This window comes from Wolffia australiana, chromosome 9 (assembly GCF_029677425.1).
Source record: "Wolffia australiana isolate 7733 chromosome 9, ASM2967742v1".
Classification (NCBI taxonomy): domain Eukaryota; kingdom Viridiplantae; phylum Streptophyta; class Magnoliopsida; order Alismatales; family Araceae; genus Wolffia; species Wolffia australiana.
This window is the reverse complement of record NC_135843.1, coordinates 17,707,199-17,724,435: the sequence shown is the minus strand read 5'-3', so window position 1 is coordinate 17,724,435 and position 17,237 is coordinate 17,707,199. Positions and strand designations below refer to the sequence as shown.

The 17,237-nt window shown below is 36.3% G+C and overlaps 1 protein-coding gene across 2 annotated transcripts; it reads right to left on the bottom strand.

Moving 5' to 3' along the window:
* Positions 1-10,334: 10,334 nt before the first annotated feature.
* Positions 10,335-16,557, bottom strand: LOC144707493 (diacylglycerol kinase 5-like). Of its 2 annotated transcripts, none has more exons than XM_078580622.1 (13): positions 16,412-16,557; positions 14,962-15,175; positions 14,770-14,892; positions 14,561-14,689; positions 13,730-13,815; positions 13,512-13,635; positions 12,951-12,999; positions 12,745-12,827; positions 12,601-12,668; positions 12,421-12,495; positions 11,889-11,976; positions 11,663-11,779; positions 10,335-10,782 (listed from the first exon to the last, which is right to left on the bottom strand). In XM_078580622.1, the coding sequence occupies exons 2-13, from the start codon at positions 15,160-15,162 to the stop codon at positions 10,447-10,449; spliced, it is 1,479 nt and encodes a 492-aa protein (XP_078436748.1). In that variant the 5' UTR covers positions 15,163-15,175; positions 16,412-16,557; the 3' UTR covers positions 10,335-10,446. The 2 variants fall into 2 exon arrangements, with proteins under 2 accessions (XP_078436748.1, XP_078436749.1); XM_078580623.1 differs by lacking the exon at positions 16,412-16,557 and adding an exon at positions 16,143-16,394.
* Between the last annotated feature and the right edge of the window lie 680 nt (positions 16,558-17,237).

Below are 17,237 nucleotides of genomic sequence, written 5' to 3'. Positions count from 1 at the left end.
TCCACGACAAGAATCCACTTTTTTAATCCAGGTAAAGGTCATAAAATCCAATTATAGTATCATAGCCAGGTTCTACCTCGACTTAGACAAAGACAGCATTAAAACGGTCCAAAGCAGGATACAAAAGTTTTTTTACCCTTATTTCTGGTTCATTTTCCATTAGAGATCCCACCATGTTGCATTACTCTATAAAGCTAAGATGTACCCTATTTAGCCTCAAAATGGAGTCCCTAGAGGACACAAAGGTACCTCGTTTAGCCTAAAATGGATCAATTTGGTGGTGGTGGGCGACGACAGCTTTCTGGCGGCCCATCAGTAGCCAGAGCCAATCAAGGGATAGCTTGAGGCAGCCCGGCCCAGTGTAGAGCATGTTAGGCCAGCTTGAGTAGGTGGCAGGTGCCACCTAGGCAGTTGCCAATTTGATTAGCGCCACTTGAGAAGGCGGCCCACATCATGGACATCACCAAGATGGGCGGTTCACATGGCAGGCACCACCTAGTTGGCTTCCATATGTGGCAGGTCCACATAGGTGGCATGGACAATGTGCCAATGACACGTAACTGCCACGTGATGACTAGTGGGGTCAATCCAAAGCAAAATTAATAAAATATTTTAGCCCCCATTGGGGGTTGAAACCACTAGGCAAGCTAGCGATTTTTTAAATAAATATGGTCAAAATATATAAATTTTATGATAAGTAGAATATTTTAATGACTACAATATTTTAGAAATAACTTACTTACGGCATATAATAAATTACAAACCAACACAGAAAAATAAGGATATTATATTTGGGCTTTTTGTGATAAATACTCCAGGTTTTCAATTAGCTTATGTCAAACAAATCAAACATATAATTTAGAAATGTAGATTTCCCATTATTTGAAATTAATAATTTAAATTTAAACTTAAACTATAAGAATCAAATATATTCCAGAAAAAATTAGAAAAATATGTATTTAATTGACTTATCTAAAAAAAAGATAACTTAAATTAAATAATTTAATAGTAATTAAATTTAATAAAATTCCTATGAAAACATTTTAAATATTTCAAATTATATCTCTTGATTTATTTTACATGACTGTCATACTTAAGTTTGGCAATGATTCAACGTGATTAAAGTTTTCTCTTACATTACATTTATTAATGTTAATTTATAAAGTGCAGTATTTTGGTGTGCAATGTTGGATTGGATGAAAACCAAGATAAATATGGATGGACAAAATGTAGGATCCCTAGGGTAAGGTTGACCAAGATATTGGGCTTTGAGTTTTGATTATGAAAGATATAGTTATAGTATCGCACCACACATAAGACATATTTAATGTTTATATGCCCTATACAAAATGAATGTAATATGAGATAATTCATAGTGCTTGTCTTGATAGTAGATACCAAAATTAAATCCCCAAAATAAAAATCTAATCACTTTATTTCTTCCAGTCATAGTATCTAAATCTCTTTACGCAGGGTTGGTGGAGTGTACTCCTGGCTCGCTTATTTGGGAGGAGGAACTAAGTCTAAACTTACTAAGGTGTAGGTACAGTTAGAGATCAGAGGAGATTGATAAGGAAAGATACACACGGAAAGAGGATGAGAGACTCACAGAGATTGAGAGATAGAGGGAGAGAGTGATAAAGCTTGCGCCAGAAGACTTCCAGTCAGCACTAAAAATGTGGATCACTGGTCTGATACGGTCCTGTCCGACTGAACTTTGATCACACTATGAACTTCCCTACTCTTAGACTATATTGAAGCATATCTATTAAATCTGCTGAAAAGTGTCACATAAAATTTTAAATCAAAAAATACTTCGGGAAATTCACGTGTATAAGAATAGTTATCTAGATAATCAAAGTAGTGAATAAAAGAGCCATCAAACTGTGAAATGTATTGAGGTGAAGTTGGACTACCACCAATGTTGCTCCTGGAAGTGCAAGTATCTTGTATCCCACCACCTTTGATTATAGCCAAGTCTTAGTAAAAGCTGTCATTCCAATTCAGTTGAGATGATAGTGAAAATTGAAAAAATAGATTGATTATGACCAATCACTCTGTTTAATTTCAAAATGTGAAAAATGTGATGGATTGTAGCACAAGAATTAAGGTCAAGTTTTTAAACTTATGGACCAGTCTTTTATGCTTTTTTTAAGGGCCAAAGAATTCAGGTGCCAGATTTTGAGATGGTATCTTTGCTAAGGATTTTATCCACCACAAGAAATTTTCAAATATACTTTCCGTCCTTGAAATTTCAAATCCATTCTATGTTTTCAGCCTGGTTTTTCATAAGTCACTACACCTTAGATAAGTGGTAGTTTTGTTGTGATAGATTGGCATCTCTATCTTGTTAGAGTTTATCCAAAGAGTCTATATGTGTTTCTGGTGGTCCATTACAATGAAGAGATTGTCCATCTCTGACATAAATAGCATAATAACCATTGGAAATATGTGGATCTCCTTGTTTGAATGTACGATCACTATCTAACACTATTTCTAGAATTTGTTGGTGAACCAACGGATTAGGAAGATCTGGATCAGCTTCTCCTTGTGTGGGAACAACAGATATTGAAGCCTTTCTCTTTGAACTCACCGATATGGCCCCAGTGTTTTGTCTTAGGTGTTCTATGATATTTTAATTCTTTTTTGGTCATCTGAGAAATGGCTTGCCAAATCTTCAACTCGATTTTCTAAATATATAATATTTGCTAAGGGATATAACATGCTCTGATACCAAAATGATACACTCTACCAGAGTATATCAAAATGCATCTAGTAAATACGTAGAAAATGTTGCTGAATTAGTATAACAATAAAATATTCCCTACATCTTCTGGAGAGAGGAATTATGTGCGAACCCCATTCCACGTACAATTGCTCATATGATAAGTCTGTGATTGGACCCTATCAGATTAATTCTTGTATTAAAATTAATATCATTTTAGATTTAATTTTTGTTAGATCAAATAAACTTTGTAATCATCTAATCTCATTTAAGTATGAATGGTGACGAGTTAGGTCATCTCCATAATTACTGGCTTTTAGAGAAGCGATATAATGTTTCAGTTAGAATTAAGGAAAAGAAGATGATAAGGTGAGTAATAAGACAAATTAATTATTTAGTAGACTAATAGAAGTGATAAAGTGGTAATACAAAGTTGTGATAAACTCAAATTTAGAGTAAAAATTACTTCATTGCAGAACTGAGTTCAATCAATGAAATTTATAAATGGATACATAATAATTCTTGCTAGTGGATGAGTATAGATCATCTCCACAAGCAACGAATATTTGGGATTTAACTATCTCTGATCATGATTTGGGTAGGATGAAAAGGGATATGTATAGACTGTCAATGGGAGAAGTAGTCAAGGTAATGTGAATAGAGTGGAACAAAATGAGTAAGATGGGCAAAGATGTAAGGAGAAGATGGTGGATGAAGAAGATGAATGGGAAATAAGATGTAGAAAGATAGAGGTTTAGAGTATAATAAATAAATGTAGGGGAAACCATAGGATGACATCATGATGACATAGATGATATGAGGCATAGGTGCTAGATGATGATGGATGGTGATGGATGACGGTGGATTGTGCTGGATGACTTTGGATGGTGATCTAGCTAATCTATTTGTCAGAGAAAATACTAACCTTAGACCCCTAAGTTCCGTGGTGATTGAGGCAATTTTGTGATGCCGATAAGTCTCCCCTCTTCTGTGTTGACCTTCTACAAGCACTAAATACACAAACGTAACCGTTGATGGACCTCACTCTCTTTCAGTATGCCTCTCTAGGAGCATGTAAGTTTAAATATGGTTTTCTTGAAAGATCTAGGGCTCAATTTATAGATACAACCGTATGGCTGGTAGAGGAGAGAAACATGAAGCTACCCTCCATACGATTGTATCTATAAATTGAACCCATTGGCATTTTAGATTTTTGGATACCAAGCCCTAAAGTTGGACAATTCATAGCCATATATTTAATCCAGATCTTTATCTATCCTTGGCTTCATCAACACCGTCATGTCGCTTTTAGGGTTTTGTCTTTAGAATTGCATTAAATGAAATGATTATTTCTGATTTCCCCACATCATCCTCGATCCACTGCTCTCGATGGGCAGGTATCACTGACTTAAAAGGACAAAAAAAGGCATGATGGTATCTTATATAAATTAATACTAACAAAGGGGATGTGAGACACGGGGCTGTAGTAGCCCACACCATGTCAACATGCATTTTCAAAATTCTCCAATGACACATCGTGCACTGTGTCACGTGACACGTCATAAGGCACGACCAGTTCTATGATTCAAAGTATTTAAAGATTTTTCGGCTGATAATCTCAAATTTAGGGTTATAATTTTTCGTCGTAAATTGAGATTATTCAATGAAAAATATATTTAGCCATACTTCCTTAGAAATGCCTATGTGCTAGAAAAATTCAAAAAATCAATGTGTTAATCATTAAATGCAAGCATGGCTTTGCTAAATGATTGGCTGACGCCAATCATTAACTCAGTTAATGATTGGTTGTTGCTAGTCTTTATATTTAGTTATGTTTCATCGCGGTTTGATGAATCAAACGACGACACATGGCAGCATTGAACAAAAAGGTTCAAAAATTCATGTGTAATAAATTTGAAGTCCAAAAAATACATATAAATATATATTTCATAAAAATCATGTCTTTCCAAATTTAATGTCAAACAATTCCATAAAAATCATATTTTGACTCAAAAAAATATTCTTTTAGAATCTACTGTCAGAAAAATCTCCAAAAATACATAAAAAATACAGAAAATTCAGAACATGATTCTAAAAATATATTTAATCATGTAAATCTTGATAACATGCATATATAACAAATTTAATGCAAATAAATATGGTTACGTTAAGGGACTAAAACTGCATATTATCGCCGGCCTTGGTCCATGCGCATATTGATTGTGCAAAAAAAAAACCTCCATTTTTTTATTCATCCACATCATCTTCTGTAGTAAAAAATTAATAAAAAAACCATTAGTGCTTACTGATTACTTGATGCTACCCGTTAAAAAGTTTTTATGATTGGTTGATGTCAATAATTTTAAGTAATCATTTGCTAATCTTCAGTCGATGACTCAAATCGCAACATGTGGCACAGCACCAAAAAAACCAAAAATTACTTTAATAGTTCATAAAAAATTAACTATAAATTCTGAAAATATCAATAATTATATATACATTCTGACTTAGAAAAATCATATATTTATGCATATAATGCCAAATTTTCAAGAAAAATCATACAATGACTGAAAAAATTAATTTCCTTCAGAATTTGATGTCAGAAAAATTCCAAAAAAATACTTTTAAAAATAAAAAATTTCACGACATCATTCTTTATGTGGATTTAAACATTTTTAGTGTGATAAAATGCATTTATAAGCAATATAATGCCAATACACATGTAAATATCATCATATTAACAAATTAAAACTGTGAGTTATCAAGATGGCAAAAGGGTGCAAGATAAGTAATAAGTAGAAAGAGATAATTACATTAAGGTACAAATTAGGATAATATTTAATAACAAGTAATGGTAAGTAGCATTGGAGGAAGTAGGATAAGGGAGCGTTAATATATCTGTAAGAAAATATATTATTGATATTATTATTATGACTAATATTGTTTGACAGATGTTACAAATAGTGATTGGTAAAATCAAATTTATATATAGTATTATAATGGAGGGAGATATTTCACAATAGGATTATATATGTAATATGAAAGATAGATAGCTATAGTAATGAAGGATATTAAGATTTAGGGAGTTAGTGAATATAAATATTTTATTATTAATAAAATGTAAGAAAGATAGTGCAGCGAGATGTGGATAAGAATATTAATGATTGTAAGAAAAAAATATTTAAATTATATATATATATATTAACTTGGTGTGGTTAGTTATGGATATATGATATGAGTTTAAAACTTAGAGAAATAGAAAGAGAATAGATTTTTTTTTAGAAGAATGTAATTCAAAGATAGAGAGAGAGCTAGAAGATAACAGAGATAAATGAGGCTAATAATATGTGATTATATAATAATATTATATGGTTAAGAGGTAAAGTATATCAATAGATTGGGTTTTATATAGAGTTACCTATTCAGTAAGAATCCTTATTACATAGGGGGAAATCAGAATAAAAATAAATCAAAGAGTATTATGTGTTTAGCAAAATACCTCATTGAGGCTTTTATATGAAATGTGATTCAAAATCAGATTTCAAGTTGCATTTAAACTAAATCAAAGACTACAACTACAAACAAAATGTAAATATCTACCCCAGATGTTCATAAACATCATAAAAAATGCCTTAATTTGGATAGCTGATGATAGGGGTGTTATTTGAATACCCTTGACTGTGGTGTGTCCCAGCCATCTTTCATGCCGGCACATTTTCGGGGTGCTTTGAAGTGCTGTTTGGGTGTTCAAAGCAATCGGAGAGGTGTCACGTATCTCGTCTACCTCATTCACTATTGAAAGGGTCTCTCACTACAGCTACCAAATCCCATTACAAGATGAAGAAATTGGGGTGAGAGGCCTTGTTTTAAAGCTTTAGGAGGGTCGTCATCTCTTGTTGATAGTGTAAATCATCTTTGACAGCCATATGATTGGCTCTAGAGGACTTCCTGGGCCAAAAACCACCGTCGGGTTGGAGGAGGACGGCAGGTAAGGGAAGTATTTGATGGCTCTGCCCTAGCTATTGGATCTCCTCTAAGGAGGATTAACCGCAGAGATTTAATCAAAGCCATGGATCCATTTAAACTTCAGGGTACTCCTGTCTCCATGTGAGCCAGCCTATCAGCCGCCTTGCTAGCATCTAGCCCTATAGTTAGTCTATTGTGTGGCTCCAATGTCCCCATCAGCAGCGACCAATGAATCAGAAGCCTGCAAAAGAAAGACAAAAGAACATAAAATAGTCAGATACAAGTCGACCTTACGATCTTGTTTGGGAAGATCAAATAGTCAAGATTATATTATCCCATTATGATGCAGGTTTTAGGCCAGGTTGGCTTGAAGCACAATCATATTTCTTTCTTCTTTTCTTAAGATCGTGGCCCGTTGGCCCATGATCCTTCTTCCCTCTCGCTGATCCAGGCTGGCATGGCCTATAAATGTCAAGGAGGAATGTAAACTGAATAAAACAATTGCCTATTTTTTCACTACCTTTGGTGTTATGCTGTGAGGCCTTGGGATTGCTTTGTTGGGCCTACCTTGTGATGTTCATACTGCAATGCGCTGCTATTATTTGGGAACTAGTGCTCACTAGCTACTAGGTGGCTTCGGCGCTCTCCATTCGTGCGGGCCTGTGGCTGGCTTGAACGATCATGCGACTAGTTGGATCGATCACTAGTGCTTCAGCTACAACCCATTTTTTGCATCTCTCTCTCCCTTTGTATTTATTTAAATTTAAATTCAGCCCTAAAAATTCAAAATAACCAACTTGAAAGAAGAATCAAGCCCACTAAAATATTAATGTTAAAATATATTTCGAATGACCAATCAAATGATGTCAGAAATATCCTTAATATATTTATGATTGCATACATCAAACTAGATTCAGCACTGATCCTTTATCCATTAAAGTGAAGACACAAAGGGCACATAGTGGGTGCTCTTTGGGGAAAAGATTCCACCAAGTAAGTCCATATGAAGCCATTCATGGTATTTTATTAAACAAATATCAATAACTTTCTCGTGTTATGGTTGTACAAAAGGTCCAAGTCCTAAAACATGAAATATACCCTCTATATGTACAATTTTGTTTTAAGTGTGATTTATAGATCCAAAATATTGGGATTCACATAAATCTTACCTCGGTTATAGTAAAAGGATGACTACATAGCCGAGAAGGGACTGTTCACCCTCAAGATGAGAGTAGATTGACTTGAAGAGAAACATGCATTGAAATCTCAGCTAGGGTAGTTAATATATTAGAAAAAAGGTTCCCTTATGACCTCCATTACACATTAGCGCTACCTGGAATCATGGATTAGGGTTTGACTATTTTCCATATTCTTATTCATTCATCAGCATCACAGATGAAGGATTACATGTATGCAGTAACCAATGACATTAAATGTTACATGAGAAAGTTAATACTTTACTTTTATCTTCTAGAGCACAATGTGTATAGTTTGGAACCTCGGGTTCAAACTGAAGTTACCAGATGAACTAATTGATTATTTATTACTAAAACTATATGTTGATATGGGTCATCAATAATATCACTTTATAAATACTGTTAAATATCACGTAGTAAACAAGGCAACGGTGACATCCTCAACTCCCAAGGCAATGTACTTATCACCTAGCAAGGTGGCAGCACAGTCCACCCACACCATATCATTACGTCCTACCATGCTGGTGAGACTAGACTGACAAATGACATATGAATACATCCAATTCATTCAGCAGAATTAGGGCACGTCCGCCCCATAAACATGTGTACAATACATACATAACAGAGATAGAATATTTGGAGTATTTCTCACTCTCTCGTCTCGTTTCTCATCTCTGTTATCTGATCTTCCAAATGGCAAGCTCATGCCTGGGTGAGGATTGAACTTGGATCGAATCCACTGGAAATGTCCGCGTGCCAAAGGTTTTGTCAGTGCATCAACGAGTTGATCACGAGTGGAGATGAATGAAACCTGTAGAGAGCCTTGTGATGTCATTGTAGTTGTTAACTTGGAGACGAATGAAACCTGTAGAGAGCCTTGTGATGTCATTGTAGTTGTTAACTTGATTCATACATGAACATGGACGCTCTCACAAAAAATATATGATATTTGTGGATGTAATAAAGTTAGAAAGAACTTTATAAAATGTCCAAATAAGTATAAAAAGGGGGCACTTATTTCAGGTGCCCATGCCAACAAGATTTGGGCAGCCCTCTATTCTTTTCCTTTTTAAAATTGTATATTATTCGACTGTGGCTAGATGGTGAGAAGATCAATGAGATTTTCTAGGATAATTAAACAAGTTCAAGAGGAGATTCATCAATTCAGTGATTTTATGGATACTTGTAGAGGTTAGGCACATGGATGGTTTGAAAGTACGCTTCTAGAGAACAAAGTAAGAGTGGAATAAATTCCACAATAAATGATTTCATCATCCTTCATTTTATATCTTAAATCAAAATTGATTTATTCATTTAGGTGTATGAAAGATCTTCTAGAAGGCCAATCTTGCAGAGTGAACACAACAAAATTGTCTTTGGTGTCAAACCTTTCAGGACCAACTTTAAAACCAGGACATGAAATAAAGTGGTTGATATTGCGGTATAATATCATTCAAGTATTCATACGTATCAATTCAATGAACTCTTTCCGAGATGAATTACTGACTAAACCTTTCGGAGCTTCTAGAACTAGAGTTCTAATTAAATACTGAAAATATGAAACCACATTTTTGAAGGAGCGCAAATTATGTTTGTCGCTCCAACATCAACTCCATAAAGAAATTTCGGTTGAAGTTGTCCACAAGAGGTTGGAATCCATCTTGGGTGTATTCAGGAACATCTCAAGCAGAGAATATATTATTATTTTGTTTCCTGCATGATTCTTTTCATTGGGTTAAATGCATGTCCTCCCTGTAACTAATCCTCTTCCATTTGTGTTTTAACATGGGCTTAAAGTGTCCTTCAACTTCATTTTTTTATTGTTTTGTTAATAACTCATATATTATCATCCTTGTGCCCCATAAAGGAACTCATATTCCTATTCCCTTTAAGGACTACTAATATTCACTACTAGATGCCATATGTTACTATGCTTATATTTTGTACAAATGGATACATATTCCAATTCCCTTTAAGAACTACCAATATTCACTACTAGATGTCATATGTTACTGTACTTATATTTTTTTACAAATAGTTTTATTACATTTAATTGCTAGATAAAAAAAACAACCTAGTCAAACTGTATCAATCAAGAAGTTTAAAGTTCCTGATTTTCGGGCATGACATCATCATTTGTCAGCAGAAAGGTGCCATTGAAAGAAATTGAAGTGTTTGGTGAAGTTTCTATATTGGGTCCAACCAGTTTCCAATTTATCTATAAATTCAAATCTCCCCTGCATTAATGATATGGTCAAGAGATCTCACTCATTCTAATAACTGACATTTCTTCGTCAAGCCTCGTGTAGAGAGATAATTTGAAGGGTCTTGTGTTGAAAAAGTTACGAAGAATAAGTTGAAGGAAAAGGAAACACAAAAGTACTTTAAGCAGAAATATCCTAAAAAACTCATAAAAAGTCGATTTCCTATCTGTGTTTTCAGACATGAACACATCAACAGCTTTAGATAATAAAAACATGTCATTGTTCCCGTCAATCTAATCAAGAAATATAATTTAATTAACATTTTGAGAAAAAGGACGACGTACCATGGTCAAGGTCAACTCAGACGGCTGATGTGGATGTCATCGGGGAGTTTGAATGTGTCGGCAGCCCCGAACTTCCTTCGCTCCTCCGAATTCTCGTCGTCATCGGTATCGGAGTCAAAGCCAGTTGATTCGTTGTCTCCAGGTTGGCTGTGGGGCGCGATATGGTCTTGGATGCTCTTTGACCGGCAATCGTGGGTGGCCAGCATGTTGACCTGCCCCAAGTGGGAGATCTCGACGACCACCGTGTCATCGTCCTTAGGCAGAGGCTGCTTCCACGGCTCGCCGTCAATTCTCATGTACGTGCAGTCTGCGGCCCCCTTGTGGAACTCGAACCGGATGCCGTGTGCCTGATTTGTTAATCAAACAGCAAAAGTGAATGTTAATGCAGACAATGACGATAAAAAACATAACGGTTTAATTAATAATAATAATAATAATGGTGTTGTCCGCGTGCCAATGTTGATAGAAAGTTAAATTGGATGGGATCAAAGTCGGAGAGAACGGCTCAGAGACAAGAAATTTCAGCCGTAAATAAATGACGATGAACTCAAATACTTGATGTAGGTTATCTCTTCTTAGAGAGAATAAACACAGGATGATGATGATCAGCACAGAGTGACAGAACTCTGTTGACCAACAGATTGATGGGAACATCTTACTCAACAGATGAACATGAACCCATCAAAGATTAAACATGCAGATGTTGATACAATATAAACCAATTAAATGCCTTACAAAGATAGGAATTGAAGAAAAAAGCTTTGTTAATGGGTACTGAGTCAACTCACTAGAGTCAAAATAGGTGATAATAGTAATAAGTCAATAATATTTGACCGAAAAGATGGACATGAACCCACCAACAATTCACCCAAAAAAAAAAAATCAACACCAGGTTGCCGAAAAAAAGATTTCCAAATTGGGTACAGAGACAAACTGAAAAAGCTGTCGAGGTCAGAGAGAAAGTGGAGAATCCAAAAATGATGTTAAAAAATCAAGACAGCTTGTCAGATATGGACGGAGAAAAGGGAACCTAGAGACTAACTAGCGCGATCTGGGCCTGGTTAATCAAACAGATACATTGAGCACATTCCATAGAGATTTGGTTAAAACTGGCAAAAAAAAAAATTGGGAACACCTCCAGCATCTTTCCAAGTTGGCCAGGAGTTTTTTTTTTAATCGTGTCAAGTTACTGCTTAACAAACAGTAGTGTTATAAATGAATTTTCACCTGGGCAAGCCGGGTCCCATGACCCTTGGAAGAAAGCAAGACAAGACCATGCCATGCGTCCTTGAAACCGACGACTTCAAGAAGCCCGTCATCCACAAGAGGCTCAGTCAAGTCGCGCTGCAAAAAGAGAGAAAAAAAATATTAAAAAGAGAGAAAAAATAAAAATTAGGTGACGTCAAGAGAGAGGCTGGATGATGTCAACAGGAGAGAAGGACATAGGGCTAACATCTCTGCGTTTTTTGGGGTTCGGAGTGCCCCAGGGGTTCAGCCCACCAGAGAAGCTCGGCAGGTTTAGGCAGATGATTGATCGGATGCTGGTCACGTATCAAACGATAAACTCAGGTGTGCAGTAAATGGATGAAATAATGAAAACAATTTTTAAATACCGAGCCTTCGTTATACGTAGTAATCTTTGTAGGGTGTTCTGTGAGAGTTATTTAAGCTCCATGGTTCCTTCCATTTGACTTCAATTGTTGCCTATTATTTTCTTTCTGTTACATTAGTTGATTTATTTAATTATATTGGTCTAAATTATTTTTATGTCATACAGATAATAGAATTTTATAATGTTTAATAATTAACGATTGCTCTGGGTGAGTTATTTCACCTCCACGGTTTTGGATGAATTATTTTATTTAACGTAATATAATCACATAAGTCTAAATTATATTTTCTCTTTGCTATTTTATGGTTCTAGTTAAAAAAATAGAAGTATTGATACAGGAGTTAATAAGTAAAGCAGAGGGAGAATAAGCTACCTTGGTGGGATAGGGAGATCAATCCATTGGCCTGGTTTCTTCAAGATCTTCACTTTCGCAAGTTGTGCCATATTACTGAAATACAACCAAAGTAAAATAGATATCCTACGTAACTAAATTAAAAAAAAAAAAAATTAACTTTCAACCAGTATCATCATGTGAGAAGTGGCCAAGTCAGACCTGGTTGATGAGTGCATTAGAGATGCACAGAACCACCCCTGCGTGCATCCAAGCTTGGCGTATGTGGCCTGTACAAGCAATATCAGTAATCTAGAAAGATTGCGCAAAACAGATTTTTTTTTGCAAAAATAAATAAATAAAAACCTGGTTGACGAATTGGTTTTTGAATCTCTCTGGGTGCAGCTTTCTCTCAGAGTGGAAGGCATACGATACCTGGGCATCCATACCTGTTTGTCACACCCAGGTTCTGTCAGAACACAGAATTCATTCTAAATCTTGACGTGGAATATTTACATGTGTATTATTCAAATCTTCAATAGATTGGAATCAATGGATAAATTGAAGAGTACCCATGCTGAAATAATTCCAAAATCCCCCACGGTAGGTGTTATAGCCCTCCTGATATACGAAAATAAAAAGTCACCAGCTAGCGGTGGTAAAATATTGCATGGTAACTGTTGCATTGAAGAAAATGAATTAAAACAGGAGGAAAACAGCTATGAACAGGGAAAATGAGCCAGTATTGGAATGCAAAGGAATTAAAAATTCTGATCTGGCTTACATCTGCTCAAAATTTTCATGATCCCCAATTTTGACAAAAACAAAACGTGTAAAATTAGACGATCTACAAACACAAATCGCAAATTTTCGTGAGATCCGAATGTTTATTAAGAAAATTAATTTGAATGTATTGGAATAAATTAGAAGAAGGGGACAAGGTAGTTTCGAAATTTAATAGAAATAAATCAATGAACCGTAGTATATTTTTCCCTAAACTATAAAATCAATATCCTAAAATGAGCCACAGCCATGTCACATAAAAATTTTATTTATAAATTTAATTTACATAAAAAAGACAGACAAGATTCGTTGTATGTCACGAAAATTGAAAAGGGAAGAAGTCTTCATACCACATTCAACGAGTCAGAACTGGAAACACGATGAAAGGCATGCAATGAATGTGGGAGCTCTAATGGAGCAATGGGTTCACATGAACCTTCCTTGGGAGCACGCATTCTCATCAGAAGGTGCCAGCTGAAGATTATAACATAAATTTATTTGATGTTTCTCTTAAGAAGTTAGGATGTAATAAGAGGGCTACAGAGTGAGTGAAATTTAAAAACCTCACCTGTCTATCTGCATCTTCCTGGCCACCTTGACTTGTTCTAGGAAAGCTTTCACAGCTTGACGATCAGTGCCAGGGTTTTGCTTCCCCTGAAGCATTGAAACAACCATAGAAAAAAATATTGGTTAGAATAAATAGGATAAAATTTATACATTAATGTTTATCACTCAAAAACACTTGGAGGACATGTTTTAGCCAGCGGACATTACACTTATCAACAATGTTTATGAACTATTAGCAGGATTAAAGGACAGCCGATTACATCATGGATTATTCACAAAGGGTTCTTTTTGACAGAGAGTCCCGCACCTAACCAGCTGCCACCACCAGATGAGAGGGGGATGATAAGTCATCATTGCCCTCTTCATTCATCCACGACAGGATGACGATGACAAGGTCATCACAGTCACTCGGCCACCAATTGGATGAAGATTACGAAATCATCATGATCTTTTCAGTGGAGGACGACGACAAGGACAACAAAGGACAAATGCAGTCCTCTGCTGCCAACAATTGGATGAAGAACATTGTATGGGAAAGAGAGAGAGAAAATAGGAACAACTTTAATACACTTCTTCGCTGCTCTCCTGAAGGAAGGCTGCCCAATTTTAAGAGAAATACATGCAGAGGAAAATTATCAAAATACCACTAGTGGGGAAAATGATGAGAATGCCCTAGATACAATGGGGATAGTATCAAATTTCCACTGTCACTCAGGCCTGTGAAGATGACAACGATGATGATGAGAGCAATCTTGGAAGATGATGATGATGATGATGAATTTTTCCGGGGACAGCAAACTCTAAGTACGAATACTTGATGCTCTGTACGTACCCAACCAAACGAAAAAGGAAGGTTGTTTCCTGTTCCCAAAGGAACAGTTGCAATAGGAGGAGGATGAGGTAGCTTGAGATCACACACTACTCCAAGCAACCAGCCAGCAGTACCATCTCCCCCGGCAACCTGATATTGCAAAGTAAAATGACAAAATCCTCGCAGGAAAAAATGGATTTTTTATTTAATTACTGTTTTTGAAAACTTACAATAAGTCTAAGCCTTTTCTCAATTTCATCAGCCAATGCATCCCCTTCATGCTTTAGCCTTTCTATGTTTACATAAACCCTATGGAGTACCTTATCCGGAGCCTCCTGTCCAACGTCAAAGACCTGTGGAAGCAAGAGAAAAATCCTAATCCTCACGCTTATTGTTTGCTTAAGAGAAAAATAATGAAGTACCTGAGCAGGATTTATAAGTTTGCGGTAGGTTAGCAGTAAGTCACCCCCTAGTTGGCCACCACTTTTGGAGTTGATGAACACAAGAACAGGACATGGTGGAATGGTGGAACAGCTTTCAATTTCAGCTTTTGAGTCGATAATGTAAGGAGGAACGTAGAAATCCTTTAACAACCGTCCAGTCCCTGAAGAATGATCTTCCATCGAATCTTCAGGCCTGCATCATCTCAAATTGTGGTAATTCATTATGTTGTTTTCATAACGATTAGATTCGAAATGGAGAGAATCGGGCAAGAAGAATGCATGATTATCCACGTAATTGATGATGGCGAAAGCAATGATTAATCATGCATCCAAATGCGAACGACGTGGAAAAAAAATTATCTACACGGTTGGCAATGCATCGAAGGAAGAATACAATCTGCGAGCCAGAAGTCTTTGAGCTAATCCCTGATCGGCTGTTTAATACAATCGATAAGAAGAGTAATGAATATAATCGGGCAAGAGGAAAGCTATGATCATCAGAGAAATTAATAATGGTAAAAACGGCGATAATCAATCCGTTACGTTGTGGAAGATGAATTCGGCCGTCGGCGAAATATTAAAAACCCAACGAGGGAGAGAAAAATTAAAAAGTATACAGGGGATATGAGTAAGTATACAATCTACGCAACATAAACCTCGAAGTAATCCCTGAATTCCGTCTTATCCTTTCGACTAGATACGAAATAGAGGGAATTAGCCAGTAAGTAACCATAATTATTAAGGAAATTTACGAAAAACGTGCCCGTCAATCGTTAAATATTCAAAACCTACCGACGCGGTAAGAAATTTTCAAAAGATGATTGGGACCGATGGATCATTGACCTCGAGGAGATCCCTGAATCCGAGGATGTATTCCATTAAAGTCAATTCATTGGATAATAAATGGAGGGAATCAGGCAGAAAGATTGCGTGATTATTCAAGAAACTGATAATGGCGAAAAAGGCGGCAATTCATTCGTCGCGTTGCGGAACAAAAACTCGTCCGTCGGCGTAAAATTTAAAAGCTAACAACGCGGGAAACAAAGTTTTCAAAAATTAAACCAAGGAAATATGGAGATCTAAGCATCACGGAGACAGCAATCGCGGTAAAAAAAGAGAATAGCAATCGATCATCTTCGAAGATCGGAAAATCCGCAAACCTCGAAGAACGCGACTCCCGGCCACGGTGAAAAACGAATCCTTGGCCGATCTCAAGAGTCCAAATCCCCCTTCCATCATCTCCAACCAACTAATACCGCGTCAAGCAGAAGAACGATGCTCAAACACGATAAATCTCCCGATTAAACAATCAATCTCCAGCAGATGAAACAATCAATCTCCGACAGATGAAACAATCAATCTCCAACTACCGAGCAAGATTAAAGCTGAAAAATGGCAGATCTTGCACCGGAAACGGAAGATTTCTCACCTGATTCGGTAGCCGCCGGCGGCTTTTGAAGGAATTTATCGACGTTGAAGATCAACTCGTCTAATATCGTTGGAAGAGAAGCAGATGAAAATTTTTATTGTACGATTTCGACGTTGGCTTTTTATACGTCGAGACTCTGACCAATCGCGGTAGAATAACCGCGATAGAGAGGGAAAACGAGAGGGGGAGAGAGAAAGAGGGAGAGATAGAGAGAGAAAGAGAGAAAGAGGGAGAGATAAAGAGAGAGAAAGAGAGAAAGAGGGAGAGATAAAGAGAGAGAAAGAGAGAAAATGGGACTATGGGAGAGATAGAGAGAGAGAGAGATATAGAAAAATAGAAAGAGGGAGAGAAAGATAGGGAGAGAGCGAGATCCAAAGCAAGAGAGAGAGTGAAATGCAAAGCAAGAGAGAGAAAGCAAGAGATAAATAGAGAGAACGCGGAGAGAGAGAAAACAAGAAAGAGAGAGAGAGAGAGGATAGAAAACAAGAGTGGGAAAGCAAGAGGTAGAGAAAACAAATGAGAGAGAGAAACCAAGAGAGAGTGAAAACAAGAATGAGAGAGCAAGCAAAGAGAAAACAAGAGAGAAAGTAAAAACGAGAGAGAGAGAGCGATGAAGCAGAGCAAAAACGAGAGAGAGAGAGAGAGGGAAACTGCAAAGTAAAAACAAGAGAGAGAAAGAGAACGCGGAGTTAATAGTTAAAACAAGAGAAAGAGAGAGATAAAGCAGAGAGAAAACAAGAAAGAGAGAGAGAAAGCAGAGTAAAAACAAGAGAAAACAAAGGAGAGAGAGAAAGAGAAAACAGAGTAAAACAAGAGATAGAGAGAG

Coding starts and splice junctions, on each gene's coding strand:
- LOC144707493 (XM_078580622.1), bottom strand. CDS start 15,162: ATGGAAGATCATTCTTCAGGGACTGGACGGTTGTTAAAGGATTTCTAC. Junction 13,636..13,729: donor AGGAAGATGCAGATAGACAG/GTGAGGTTTTTA, acceptor TATAATCTTCAG/CTGGCACCTTCTGATGAGAA. Junction 10,783..11,662: donor ATGGGACCCGGCTTGCCCAG/GTGAAAATTCAT, acceptor TTAACAAATCAG/GCACACGGCATCCGGTTCGA.